Raw genomic sequence first — 14,756 nt, forward strand, 5'->3', positions numbered from 1 at the left:
ATATGCCAGTTATTTCACATGTGACTTTAATACGCCCATATAGGCTTACACGAAAGCTTAGCTGAAGAGTATACGCTCATCTCCCTGCTGCCTCACTGCGGCCGTTCTCGAACGTACGTGACGTCGTTTCCTCTCTCCAACATGGCGCAGGAGGCAGGTTGTTAATGGAAATCTGAGGGATTTACCCCACCTTCTGTGTTTATTTATGTTTGTCTGTTTGGGGCTCTGCGGCTGACATTTATAAAGGAATACATCGCCATTCGAGGCGGCTGCAGCCCCCCTCGGGACCAGGCACACCTCGCCCTAAATTCCGGTGCGACATGTTTGAGGGCAAAAAGACGAAAAACATGTTCCTTACACGAGCTTTGGAAAAGATCCTGGCCGACAAGGAGGTGAAAAAGGCTCACCATTCACAATTGCGCAAAGCCTGCGAGGTGGCACTTGGTAAGTTATGTTGTTTTAGCTGCACATATTTGCAGTCTTGGACTCATTGATTTAGACACGTCATGCACCCTTTCACTTTAACCGGTTATCCTGCCACAATGTCGCAGTGTTTGGCAACACATTGCATTTTACATTCATAAATGCTGGCTACTTATAATGTCTTATTGGGTTACGTTGTAATAAAGGAAAACCTTCGTCCTTAATTGACGTGGCACGGGCTCCGTGGAAATGATTCCGTGTAGAACACGGAAATGGTGCAGGAGGGGTGGGTGTTTGCAACGCTGAACCGATGCTGCGAAACTAGTAGCGATGTGAGAAAAGGCCGAGCACTAGACAGAAAACAAAGTTGTTGACGGCTGTATCCTCCTTCGATATCAAGCAAACCAACAGCTACATCTCATACATTCGTCAAGTGTAAACTATATTTATCTAAACTGCTTAATTTCCATGTGTTTAACCCCATAAAGGTGAGATGTTAGTGTCTCTTCCTGGTACTGTACATAAGACGCAGCAGTGCCCGTTTAGTACAGAGTGTTGAAGACCTATTAGATCGTTTATTTTTTCGCCACTTAATTCATTGAATACTCTGGGCTCTCTTCTTAATTGTTATTTTGTTAAACTACGTGTGAAGTCGGGACAGCGAGGGCATGGTGTCAGCTGTCAGTAGCACTAGCACCTCTATGCTAGAACAACGTCAAGCTGTTGGTAATAATAAGACGTGATTTCCGGTCAGATCTGAAATAAAATTACAACTGAAATACACGTGAGACTGATAACAACACGCCAATACATGATAATACTAAATTGAAAAAACCTCAATAAGAAAGAATGAATATGAAATAACGGAACTTTCTCTAAATATAGCATGTGTATCAGACCATACCAGCCATGTAACGTTGACTGTGCTTTTATTGTGAAGTGAACATCACTTAACGTCCGATTTTAAATTAACGGTATGCTGTAGCTTTATGAAACTTTTAGCAACGTTAGCAGGTGGATTTTCCGAAACACGTCCTTGCGAAAACTATACACTTTTTTTTTTTTTTTATATCAGCAAAACAGAAATTCACATAGTATCAAAGCAGCTAATAATTAACAATTACTATACTATAGCCAATGTTATTTTCCCATGCCAGACTTTTTCTGTTCGGAGTTGGAACAAGCTGGGGTTTGTCCTGCAAGGGAGTAACATGACACTACCAAAGAAACAATGAGTCCATGTTGTGCAGCAGCCAAGCATTCAACCTGTCTTGACAGTTGCTGCTGTTACCAACTCATTCAGCTGTTGCAGGGTTTTGAAATGGCCTTGAAGGCTAAATACACCAATCGTGTTTGTCTAGGCTTGCTCTGATGTTTTGTGAAACCAACACACCTACACACAAATTATATATTCCATCCCCCACTTCAGTGTGTGTAGAGCAACAGTGCGGAGTGCAAGAGGTTAGCCTTTATTGAAAAAGTGAGGCTCTCACTAGCATGGGTTGAAAGGGTAAATGCAGCACGAATTGCTCCAGTGATCTAGCTGGAGTCAGTATTATCCCCTTACCTGGGAATCAGAGCATAGGGACTTGAATTGATGAATGATGATGATGATGTCCATTGTAAGTGAATTAGTCACTCTATGGGTTTTATTGAAATGTGGGCTGTGAGTCAGAAAACCTTCACAAACCAATAAAAACTCATCATGGTTGCTGACTGTCAGATAGCATCCTATCAGTAATTCACTGTTTATGGAGCAGCACCATATTTTTTTCTCCAGATGACATCACCACTACATTCTGTCGCTATGCTACTAACTAATATTCACCACTTAACACAGAATTCTAATTAAAAGGGTGTACTTTCCCTTTTAAAAAGCCATGTTAGTCACACAGTCAAGGGTTGTGGGTCTCCACAGTTCAGAAAATGAAAGAACAATATTCAGGAAAAACCCTAACCACTGTGCAACACAACAGTGTAAAAATGAAAAAGGGCAATATCTCATCATAATTAACTGTGCTGATTTTAACTTCACACTGAGGCTCAGACATGCACTTAAAATCTATGAAATGATCTCTGTAATGAGCGTAGCAGTGGTACAGTAGAAGTTCATATAAAAAACAACTGGCTGACCCAGTATACTGAGTGACTTACGTAATCCCCTCCAGCTCTTGGGGCTTTGAGACATCTCAGAGAGTGTCTGTGCCAAAGTCTCCTCTTTGCTGTCACTGAAAGTTCTCCTGTTATTCACAGTGCAAAACTAGGTATTGTTTGAATTCTTGCTTGTATAACACAATATAGTATATTTTATTCAGCTTTTCATAACTGTTTCATCATATTTGGCATATAGACTCATGAATTGTTTATCACTGTTTTGGTTTTAATGCATAGGAATGAGGCAAAAGGCTCCGGCTAGGCTACCTTTGCCAGACAGTCCACCCTCCTCCCTCCCAAACTGACCTTTCTCTTGGATTATCAAAATGTCACTCAGCAGTTTCCCAAAAAGAACACCATCTCAATTTCTCACACTCTAAACTGTAACGGTGTAGGCTCCTATTATCTTTTGGATCGCACCGACTGCTTCTTTGAGAGGAGCTGTCTGAAAGCAAGAGACAGACAGAGGGTAAGTCCGACAGTTAACTCGAAATATCAAAGGCCCTCAGGCTGTAGCTGCCTATCACGTCTCAGAAGCGAACATAGAAGCTCTGGTTCATTGCTGTCACGCATTGCAAGCTTCACATGAGGCTGGCTTTGTGGATGGTCTTATTGTTTTTCAACCCAACCTGTCCTCTCTGACTTAAGATGTTCGTGCAGCTTCACTGCTACTGCAAAACAGTCATACTGTGAATGTGACAAGCAAAAGCAGGGGTCTCTGTACAAGCTACCATGCTAAGAGGAGTGAGTACTTGTATCCAGGCTAGTAGTCACTTAAAGAGTTGAGTCCTGCTGAGCACGTTGCTCATTATCTCTCCCCTTAGGGCGTATCATCTTAGGATACAGCAACATGGAAACCTGTTGCCGATGCATTCTTGATTCCTCAGTTTTTGTTCCATGCAGATGCATATTCTGTCCAGGTTTCGGAAGCAGTCAGTGGAAAGAGAACTCCACTATGTCTGAAGCTTTGTTGTATACTCACTTTATTTCCTTTTGTCATGGATCACTCAAGATATATTATTTACTCTGTAGATGTAGCTGAAATGTAGGTCAATACGTTGTAGTGCGGACAAAATGAACATGTTACAAACAATTTACCTACTAACACATCAAGCAGACAGAGCAATATGGACATCCCATTGGATTCATCTTCATTGCCCCCTGACGAAATCCATTATTCAACGGTATTTTGTTTCTGGTTTGATCCACCAACACTTGAGAAAAACATCCGGCTCTTATTGCTTTCTAAATTCTTAATGTTCTTCTAACGTTTACTTCAGCAGTTTCACACTGGGTGGGTAAGGTACAGTTGGTTTATCTGGGATTATTTGCTGGAAAAAGCCTGCCTTTGGTTTTTATGGGTGTATGTGAAAGCAGTGTGTGAATTTGAATCCAGATAGTTGTGTTGCGAGCAAGCAAACGTTCTTGTTGTCAATTGGCTTGTCAACTTTCTTGCTTGAAGATATTGACTGTTTGAGTGCCTGTGGTGTTCCTGGTGGTCTGAGGGGTTTGACATTCATTAAATCTGAATGCTTTGCAACATGGGGTGGATATGAGAAACAAAATAAACCAGGAGCTAGTAGCTATATTGACATGGTCCACTACCCCTTGCCATGCTATAATCGTAGTGTTTGTTTCCTTTAATTTATTCATTAGTACATTCTCCTCCTCTTCATCGACATTAACCCTTTCTTCCTTAAAGTGTTATGTCTGGTGCAGGTGAAAGTTGGTGATGTTGTTGGGCATTTTGTTACTGAAGCTTTTCTAACTTTGGGAGCTCCCAAACTGGTAAATCCATTAAAAAAAAATTGAACAATTCTAAGTAAGAAGATATTATGTCGATTTGTTTTATCGCTTTAATTCAGAAGATCTGAAGAATAGTGTTCCCTCTTAGAGATACTTGTGATTCAGTTGTTTTTGTAAAGAAAGCTATGAAAGAGATGCAGATTTTAGGCAATTTCCTTAATTGATCCTCTGCCACATTATGGTCTTATCATCTTCTAATCAAAGGCTCAGAAATCATTATCAAACCATGCCAGGGAAGACGGGGGAAAAAAAAGATCATTTTGGTACGTGTGGACGTGGCCTTAATTTAGACCAAACCATGCCACTGCATTTGTGGCATAACTGTGGCAAAACATTTTCCTATCCAAGGTCAAAAGAACCTTGAATAAATTGTAAACACAGAATCACACAAAATCAAAAAGAGTGCTCTTTTGCACCAAATTCAATGCCACTGCAGTCACTGGCCACCTTTTCTTCAGAGTTGGCAAACCTGGCAGGGAAGCCAATGGAACAACTGTACCTCTGATCATTAGGATGGCAAACACATGCTCCTCCACGATAAGCTGCACCATAGTCACCACATGCTCAGCCATGATAAGCACCAGGCTATAAATGATTCTGTTTGTTCGTTAAGGTTTTTACCACAACTCCCGAAAGACCCACAAAGCCTTTCCAAAATATGAAGTGTAGGAGCTGAGAGCTGATGTCAAGGCAAGCCTCGGATGAATAATAAAAGCTTTCCTGATTTGTGTACCTGACAACCTTTTTTTATCAGCGTCCTTCATATTCCTGACAGAAATGTATCAATCCAGAAGTTAAAATCAGGCAGTTTCATTCTGATTTCCATGCAGCGGAGGCCAACTAGCTAACCTGCTGATAAAACTGGATGAGAAAGTGTTAATAAGGGAAGAGATGGCAGCTGTCAGCTACATTTTTATGTCCCCTTTATTTGTCAGGCTGCTGTAAATGGCACTAAATGTTCCACTGTTTGACTTGGAATCAGATATGTGCATGTATGTGTGCAGTTTAAAAGATCCTTATCTTCTTCCACAGTGGGGCTACAAACAAATGGGAGACCATACTAGACAGACTAAACTCTATTGGAAAAGCAGACATGCTTTGTGGCAGTATTTCCCCTTCCAGCCTGTTGTAGGGCTGCAACTTATGATTATTTGCCTTATTTATTATTCCATTGCTTATTCAAATTTGAGAAAGTAGTGATGAAAGCCCATCGCAAGTTCTCAGTCCAAAGGGCAAGAGGTCTCACCTGGATTTTGAATGTGCTGTATGTGTTGAAAAGTATAGTAAATGTGTTGCGATAAATTGTTCCACAATCAAGTCTACTGCTACATTTCCCTGAAGGAAAGGGAGACATAAGAAATGATTAGAACACGTGCTTAGTTTCTGTCTTGTGTCTCCCCTCCAGACTAAGTGCAGACACTTAAGCAGCTTGTAACCCCAAAGGTTGACTAGTATTCAGATAATGAGCAGTGGAGTAGTCAACATGGCAGGGCCAGTGCTCGCTCTGAAAGCATAAATAATCCTTTTATCTATACGGACAAGACAGTTTAGAATTTAGAAGGAACATTTTTTTTTTCTCTCCTTTCCTTTTTTATTTTTTTTTATTTTTTTACACTGATACCTCCATACATAATACATTATTTCTCTCCATGCCTCCTTCAGTCCCGGGACAGGTGATAAATTAATTATACCGCAAACAGATGAGACGAATGAATAGAAACCCTCTCATTTCTCTCTTCCTCCTCTGTTTCTGTTTCATCTTGTGTTGCTTGTATTTGTCTGTATTATCTATCTTGTGTTGATCTATTATCTGTAATTGCCCATGCACTTGGTTGGTACCAAGCAAATAACACATAACAATTACTGAGGGAGTTGGAGGGAGGAAAGGCATGAGTAAAGGAGGCAATGTTATGCTGAAGAAAATAGGTGCGTACAGTTGAACTGTAATTTAAAATAATTTTTTTCTACTGAATCAGTGTATATATCCATGGTGTTTGTTTTTGACTTGTGTATTTACTTGGCCATAATTATTCAATGGTTCTAGGGTTGGGCATCGTTCGAATTCCGATTCCTCCTTTTGATTCTGTTTTTCATTGATCGATCCATCGGAGTTGAAACGGGACACATAAGTAGGGTGCCCTCTATGGAAACCAAAACTTGTGCGTGTTAAATATGGAACCGATGATGGGATTCAAAACCGAATTTTCCAAACGATTCCGATAAAAAAACAATTTCATTGGAATCGTAATTTTTGAAACAACTGCAAGTTAAGATTATTTTTTTGCGGGGGCATTATAGGCCTTTATTTTGTATAGGACAGTTGAAGACATGAAAGGGGAGAGAGAGGGGGAATGGCATGCAGCAAAGGGCCGCAGGGCGTAGTTGAACCTGTGGCCACTGCGTCGAGGAGTAAACCTCTATATGTGGGCACCTGCTCTACCAACTGAGCTAATGCAAACAATTGCAAGTTAGAACCGGATCTTGATGCCCAATCCTAAATGGATCTCTCCAGCGGGCATGAATTTTTGGTTTTGACTGACACAGTAATTTTAATTTAAATTAAAATTTTTAATTTAGTGCAATATCTGTGTGGAAAGGAACATAAGATAATTTATAATATAACGTCAATTCCTGAAGTTGTTAGCCGTTGCTTACTCCCATCTGTGGTGTAAACATTTCCTGCCTTACTCTGTACATCACTTCGTAATTCAAATCACTTGGTAATATATGGTGTGCGTAGGTTACAGAACTACCAGTTGCAGTGAGCTTTTTTAAGTCTGGTCATCTCGTCCTTTAGGCAGTAGCACACTACGGAAATTGACGGTGCGTCTCCTAGCAACGCCATCTCCCAATGCGTCAGTTAACCAGAGATAAAACGACTTTATCTTATTTTAAAAATATGTAACGGTATGCACAATAACTGCAATGATTGTCTCACATAGAGCTAAAAGAGGACCTAAAGGAGGGCAGGTTGGATGAGAAAGGGCACTTTGGCTGAATGAGCTGAGGAGGATGCAGTTCACAGTACACATATTTATCTTCCATTGACTGGCTATTATCTCTAGCTTGTGCACCACTGTCCTGCACAATAATAATAACCCCATTTCAGAGGGCAGAAAGTGCAATTCATAGCAGCAGAAAAGTGCCAAATCATGTATCAGCAGCAGAGTTATTAAAGATGAATTCATTTCAATAACAAAGCCAACAGCTGAGTAATCAAGGCCCTGTGGAGGCTGAGTTTTTTGTGACTTTTTGGCTAAGAAATGAGAGCCTTGATTCAGCCATGGCAGTGAGACTAGTGATTACACAGCACAGGCTTATGCAAGTGCAAGTGAGGGGGTTGGTTGGGCACACGCACACAGACGTAACGCACACATACAGGCGTGCACACACACGAGCGCACGCACAGTTAGGTAGCCCAGACAACCTCTGACAGTGTTTGCTTCTTCCCCTCCAAATGTAATTACTGCTGTGCAACCTTTCCTTTCAGGCTGGACAAATAGAAATGTCAGGGGGCTGATTTTTCTCAGGCTCTTTTGTTTATCTATGTTTGGTAGGAGGTGGAGGTGTACACTTACACATAGATTAATCCGTAGATTAGCCAAATTTAGCAGCACAAAGCTACATTGTAGTCTTTATTATAATGCCTATGGACATTGTCTCGTTACAAACTATTCTCAAAACTCTGTAAAATAACAAAAAATTGCCGGTGCAACACAGATGTCTTCTTACTTAATAGGTTTATTTCTTAAGGTGCATAACAGTGACTAACATTTCGATGTAGGGCATACGGAGCCCCCCTGGGGTCAACTGAAAAAAGAAGAAAAAAAAAAACTAAACCGTGCGCACAGATTCATAAAACTGTGCGCACAGTTTATAAAACTGAGAGCACAGATTCATAATCTGTGCTCTCAGTTTTATAAACCGTGCGCACAGATTCATATTCTGTGCTCTCAGTTTTATAAACCGTGCGCACAGATTCCTATTCTGTGCTCTCAGTTTTATAAACTGTATGCACAGATTCATAATCTGTGCTCTCTTTTATAAACGTAAGCAAAATTAGAAAGATATTCACAGATTCGTTATTCGTTCAAAATTGTTATTAAATCACAAATGACGCATCTTTCCTACAGTAGTAAGGATAACAACGAGCTACAAACTAATTTTCATCAAAAGGAGCCATCCTCCGACCTGGAGAAATAACATTATTGGTCTCTATGTGACAGCATTCTGTCAGACCGGGCGTGTTTAGGGACCATCTACAAACTCCAACACCGACACAAAAACATCTATTAATTTAATGATTAAATAAGGTAGTGTCTCCAAACTTATTTTTTTAAAGTAAGTGCTGTAGTACAACTACAAGGAGACAAGTTATAATTGAGGTAAGTTTGGAGACACTACGTTATTTAAATATTAAATTAATAGATAGTTTTGTGTCGGTGTTGTAGTTTGTAGATGGTCCCTAAGACTCCCGGTCTGACAGAATGCTGTCACATAGAGACCAATAATGTTATTTCTCCAGGTCGGAGGATGGCTCCTTTTGATGAAAATGAGTTTGTAGCTCGTGGTTAACCTTACTACTTTAGGAAAGATTTGTGACTTAATAAAATTTCGCTATAGAGAATTGATCCCAGAAGATCGAATCTGTGAATATCTTTCTAAATTACATTTATAAAACTTTACGCACAGATTATGAATCTGTGCGTACAGGGGTAGTGCTGCGTCTAGTTGGGTGACACCGCTCTCCCCATAGGAAAACAATGGAACGGCCAGCGCTGAGCGGTTTTACCGTGGATCATGTGAAGCCGGCTTATTCTGTCCGGCCACACTCACACAGTTTTTTTGTCTTTACATTCTTGAACATCCTGCACAGTCAGTGGTCCATATCTGGAGACACAGCCAACGGGACCACTGTGTTTTACTGAAGTGAATGCAATCAGGCACTGGATTGAATTTTAGCTGATCGCTGCAATCGGAGTGGTTCGAGCCAACCATGGGATCCATGCCAGATGCAGATGGGCTCTAAGCTCTTTGAAATGATAATGGTACTGCGGGAGGATGGGATGCCCGTTCTTCTCAATCTCCTTGCTCAGGTGATGGGAGACTGAGTCAGACCTCTAACCTCTCCTCTGTGTTTGTAAAGATGGTTAGGAAGGGGTTCTGTTATCATATCCATATTTTTGACCCAACCAAAGGGCAGGAAGTGATTTAGGATGCATTGAAATTCTTTCCATTTTTCCTTCTCTGTCCTTTTTCTTTTTTCTTTCTTCATTCTTTTCTTTCTTCCTTCCTTTTGTGGTACTGGATTTTAATGTATAAGACTACGCACAGAAAGAACCAAACATGTCTTACTTCAGTGTAAAATGAGACCTAGCATACTGTTCCTCTCTAGTAGCCTTGTAATATGAGCAGCACACACATACACACACACTCATGCAACATGTGGACACAAACCATAGAGCTGGCGAGAGACAGGTTTATATAGCAAATTTGTTTTGGAAGCCAGCCTCGTCCTTGTCCCTGCTTTCTCTCGCTTTCTCCCTTTCCTCTCCTCACCCTATACAGTATGTCTGAACCCGCTGTCCCCTCCCAGCGAGGCTGTTTTCTTGCTGCTGGTCTTGTGACGTACTGCACGGCGTCTCCAGAGAGCTGTCTGTTTATCTCTGTCCCTCCTGCAAGGGGAGCAGCTGTGTGCATGCTCTACTGTGACTTAATTGATGAAATGTTAGAGCTCTCATGAGATTTTTGGTGTGTGCATGTGTGTGTGCATGCGTATTACGTGCGTGTGCGAGTGTACTGTATCTGTGCATGTTTGATTGTGATTCTGTCGGCTTCTTAGGTGCTTGCAGAATGTCTATTTATTGAGTTAGTGTTGATGCAACAGCTTTAGTCAGCAAGAATATTTGCCCAGGTGTGTTCAGGCGCCTAGGTCATTCCAATGGTTCTATCTGCTTTACAGACCGTTGAAGTCTACTCTAAATGATGATACGAGCACATGAGCCTAGGAGAGAGTCCAGTAAGTGGATAGGCTAGGCTTTGGTAAGCAATCTCTCCTCTTCTTTTTTAACTTTTTAATTTATACGGTATAAGGCATTTTAAAGTAGCCATGTATATGCAATATTACTTTGTTTATTGTAAATCCATTGCACTGCAGGTGTGCCATCTCTTTTTGTACACTTTTTTGGGGGCATTTTAGGCCTTTATTTCCACACGACAGATGAAGACATGAAAGGGGAGAGAGAGGTGGAATGACATGCAGCATACAGGCCACCGGCCACCTTTTTGTACACTTTTACACAAGAGAACGGCAGGGCTGCATGAACAAACAAACAGCAGCCGGGTATTTTGAATAAAGTGTCCACATTGACAGCATGCGTCAGCGAGCAGAGCCCCCATGAGTTGAAATAATGGTTGTTTGTTTATGCTCGGGACGAAAATGAAAATCCCGTCCAAACCGTCTTTCACAACAGATTTCACACTGACACTTCACTCTCCATGGGTATTATACACAAACACTGTAAGACCATTTACAAAACACTATAGGAAAACTGTGATGCAGGCTAAATTTGTTATGGCTATCAAGCACAACAACATTTCATTGGTTTCCAAATATAATGTAGCCCTCATTTAGGCTATGGGGGCAATGTGCAGCTGTATTATGGACCTTTGTTGTATATGAAAGAGGATGGATGGTCACAGTTTAAAAATCATGAAAGCATTTCGTTTCTAAGAAACTTGGTACACAATGTAAACAAAATCACAACTTTGTATATCTAAAAAACTAATTTAAAGGTGCCCTGTGGACTTTCTTGTAGTGTTACTCCCCAAAACGCTTTGTGTGCATTGGTGAGGTTTAACAAATGTGTTAAATGTATTTCCTTCCTTATAAAACATTTGCAAAGCTGTTTTTTAAATAGTTTTTTTTAAATTGTGCATTGCTTACATCCTGTTATTTGCTAGCAGTCTTCTTCCTTGCCTTTGTTGGTGTATTGCTGTGTATCTTGTAGAGCCCGACCGAATATTTGGTGATTTAAATGATATTTGGTGATTTAAATCATATTTTTTATATATATATATATATATATATATTAAAAAATCCAGAAACGCGTTACAAAACTCATTAAAATAATGATAATGCAGTTTACAAATAAACTTGTTTATTTTATTGTCACAACAGAAGAACATCAAAATATATTGAAGTTCTGATAAAATGTATAAAAATACAAACTTAAGATATGAAACTTAAAGTCCTTTTGAACAAAAACTATAACAACAACAAAAATCAAAGAGTTGCCGACAGGGACGTTGTAGAGCGCCCTCTGATGGACAAACTATGCAACACCAGCACTCATAACATGGTTCAAGGATGTTTCGTCCATTTTTGTTTTATTTTTTAAATATTAATTTATTATAAATGCCGATACCGATTTTGGAGACTGCCTAATATCGGCCCGCCGATATATCGGTCTGGCTCTAGTATCTTGGCATGTTACCACCACCTGTTGATCAGTGGAGTAGTGTGAAACCATTGGCAGGATCACATCCCACCCGCATGCCCGTCTGGTTCTCGTGTGCATGTAAAAGCTAAACAAAACGAGGACCGTCTCTTTGAAAAACACCTGTGTAGCGATACTAGAAATCAGCATCGAGTGTTAAAAACATTAACATTGCAATTTCAGCACTGATTGAGGAAATCTTTTTTTAATAGTCCTCACCTGTGTTGTGATCCAGGTCTCTTAGGCCACAACAAATAAATACAACCAAATCAAACCAAATTTAAAGGATTATTAAGATGTGGGGTGTGGTTGTCAGTATAGTTGTTGGTGTAAATGTGTGAAGTACAGGCAAAGCATACATGTAAACTAAAGCCACATAACAAAACCAAGAGTGAGCTGGAACAGCAGCAACCGGCAGGCAGAGAGAGCCCAGGGCTGCAGTGCAGCCAGGCTTAAATAACCTGGGAACACTCGGGTGTTCCAGGTTACCCTAATAACGATTCACCTGCAGCGTCAGAGAGACAGGTGAATCACACAGACACAGCAGGGGTCGTCACACTTGCAGCCCAAGTAACTGATGGCATTACATTTTCTTAATGTGCTGTTGCACAAGCGCACATTACATGACTACTAACGCACACAGGGAAGGGAAATCAATTGTTATTCCGGTGTTAATGTTCCTGGCGATCAGTCATCCCAGTGGTGGACACCCTCTGCAGGGTGCTCTGCTGCTGCTATTGGCTTAGGAATGCTTTGTCACGCTACTAAGGCAGGGTGGCGCCCAGGAAGCAGACTTAAGTTAGCCTGCAAGCAGCTCTCGTCAGCAGTGAGAGACAGGTAGCAGGTTATTTTGTCGTGCTGCTTCGAGAAGCAATTGGACTTTGATGTGATACTTAATGAAAGCAGACTGCCATTCTGCTTGTATGTGTTAATGGATGTTGTATTTTCTAAAATGTGTCATATGTTCAGGGTTCCCAAATACTTCCCTTGCTGATTCATCAGCCTTCTGTTTTACAGCTGCACATTTGCATTCTAAGAGGCTAACTACACCATTGTGCACTTGTTATCTAAGCCATGATCAGCATTTGCTGTAGCTCAGTATAAGTGTGATTGAAGGGATCACTGATAAGATGTTGATTAGAAATATGTAAAATATTAATCCCTGCAGGTACCTGTGTCTGCTTACTGTCAAGTTCAGCGACTTGAGTGTGATGTTGGCATCTTTCAGTCTAGATCAGGCTGTGTTTATCCTGTCATCTCAGTCCAACACCGTCACCTGAAGCTGTGAGGTTGTTGTGCCTTCCTCTCACACAACAACAGCTATCCTTCCCATAGGATTTCAGTAGCTGTCATATGGCCTACAGTCTTCATACACAGGGCTGATCAATCACACATGCACCATGCTAATTGTTTGCAACATTGTAGCTGACAGAGAGGTGGCATCTGGCTGTTATGAGTGAGGTGACTTCGGGCGGAGGTGCTTAAGCTTTTGTCTTGATGTCATCATCATCTCATGCATTTTTTTACAGAAAGCCTTGTTGTGTAGGTGTCGTATATCAGATGTTGTTGTGAGGGACCCAGGCTATAATGTTTGCTTTAATAAGTCTGCCACTAAGGCTGATCTACAGGGATGTTTGTGCAGCGTTGTCTTCACCAGACAGCATGTCTTTCATGTATTAATCATGTAGTAATGGTTGGCAGCATTGACTCAGCAACTTTGTGTTTCAAAACAGTAGCCTAGGTTGCTGGGCTAAATGTTTTCTGAAATTCAGGAAGTGTTTTATTTCCCCATCAGGAGGACAAAGGCCATTGATACTGTACTGTTGGTTAGTGCTGCAATACCATTTGACAGAGGGGGGAAGTACCTGACTGGAGTGTGTGTTCCTTTACCTGCTGCATTCATGCCTGTCCATTTTGTACACTTGCTAGCTCTCAAAAATCGGCCTCTGCCCACTCTCGCCTTTATCCAGGCTTGGAGACTGCAGAGTGGAGAAATGATTAGCCAGCTTTTGACTGACCTTCTCCCCTGCTTAGAAGCAGATTTAGGGGGCCCTTGAATAGAAGCCAACCTCAGGGTATATAGGATTCACTACAAACTGAAACCGGACTAAAAGGCTCACACTTGCACAGTATTTGGTCAGGACCGGATTGGTTAACTGGCCTTTGTGGACACTGCTGCTCAAGTACCAGGAGCAGTAGGCCAATGCAGTAGTACACCAGAGAAATAGGAAATGTCTACATGTATCTGACCCACTTGTCTACTGATGATGAAAAACAAGTGAGATGTAGGCCTTAAATGACTGTCTCCAAGAAGGAATTTGGTGGTCATTTAAAGGTTCGGTTGGTAAGACTTATAAAACTAACTTTCTGTCATATTTGCTGAAACTGACCCTATGTTCGCGTAGAACTACATGAAGCAGGTAATTAAAAAAAATTATAATCTAACTCCTCTGGCACCACCTACAGCCTGTAATGCAATTTGCAAAAATCCACAGCTCCCTGTTCAGATACACCATCAGGGCCGGGGGGTGTCTGCGTGTCAATCACTGCTCATGCACACGCATTAATTCTCCCTTGTAGGAGGAGGGGCTTATGAGACCGTTTTGGGCTTAAGCAGAAAAGGGGGAGGGACTGAGAAGTTGTTGATGTTCAAATTGTTTGGCTAAGTCCTGGATCTTCACAATCCTACCTACAGCACCTTTTAATGTCTTACTGTCATCTACTGTAAGGATCTGGGTCAAAGTCAGGGTACGAGGGGAGTAAGTATATTAAAGATAAGGGAAATGGTGGAGGTGATTGGGGGCTTAGCAGGCTGCTCTCATACATTCTGGAGCTCTCAAAGGCTTTGTGTTGAGGTCTGGGCTATTAGCTCAC

General features: G+C 41.2%; 1 protein-coding gene across 6 annotated transcripts in view; it reads left to right on the forward strand.

Moving 5' to 3' along the window:
• The first annotated feature begins 85 nt into the window (after positions 1-85).
• The window catches only part of arfgef1 (ADP-ribosylation factor guanine nucleotide-exchange factor 1 (brefeldin A-inhibited)), a 54,941-nt gene continuing 40,270 nt past the window's right edge, over positions 86-14,756 (forward strand). For 3 of the 6 annotated variants that reach the window (XM_039790375.1, XM_039790376.1, XM_039790377.1), the window contains exon 1: positions 86-444. In XM_039790375.1, the coding sequence (XP_039646309.1) occupies positions 321-444 (124 nt within the window). In that variant the 5' untranslated portion in view covers positions 86-320. The remainder of the gene's footprint in view (positions 445-14,756) is intronic. The other 3 variants (XM_039790378.1, XM_039790380.1, XM_039790379.1) reach the window with 2 other exon arrangements.

This window comes from Perca fluviatilis, chromosome 22 (genome assembly GCF_010015445.1).
Source record: "Perca fluviatilis chromosome 22, GENO_Pfluv_1.0, whole genome shotgun sequence".
In the NCBI taxonomy this organism is placed as follows: Eukaryota; Metazoa; Chordata; class Actinopteri; order Perciformes; family Percidae; genus Perca; species Perca fluviatilis.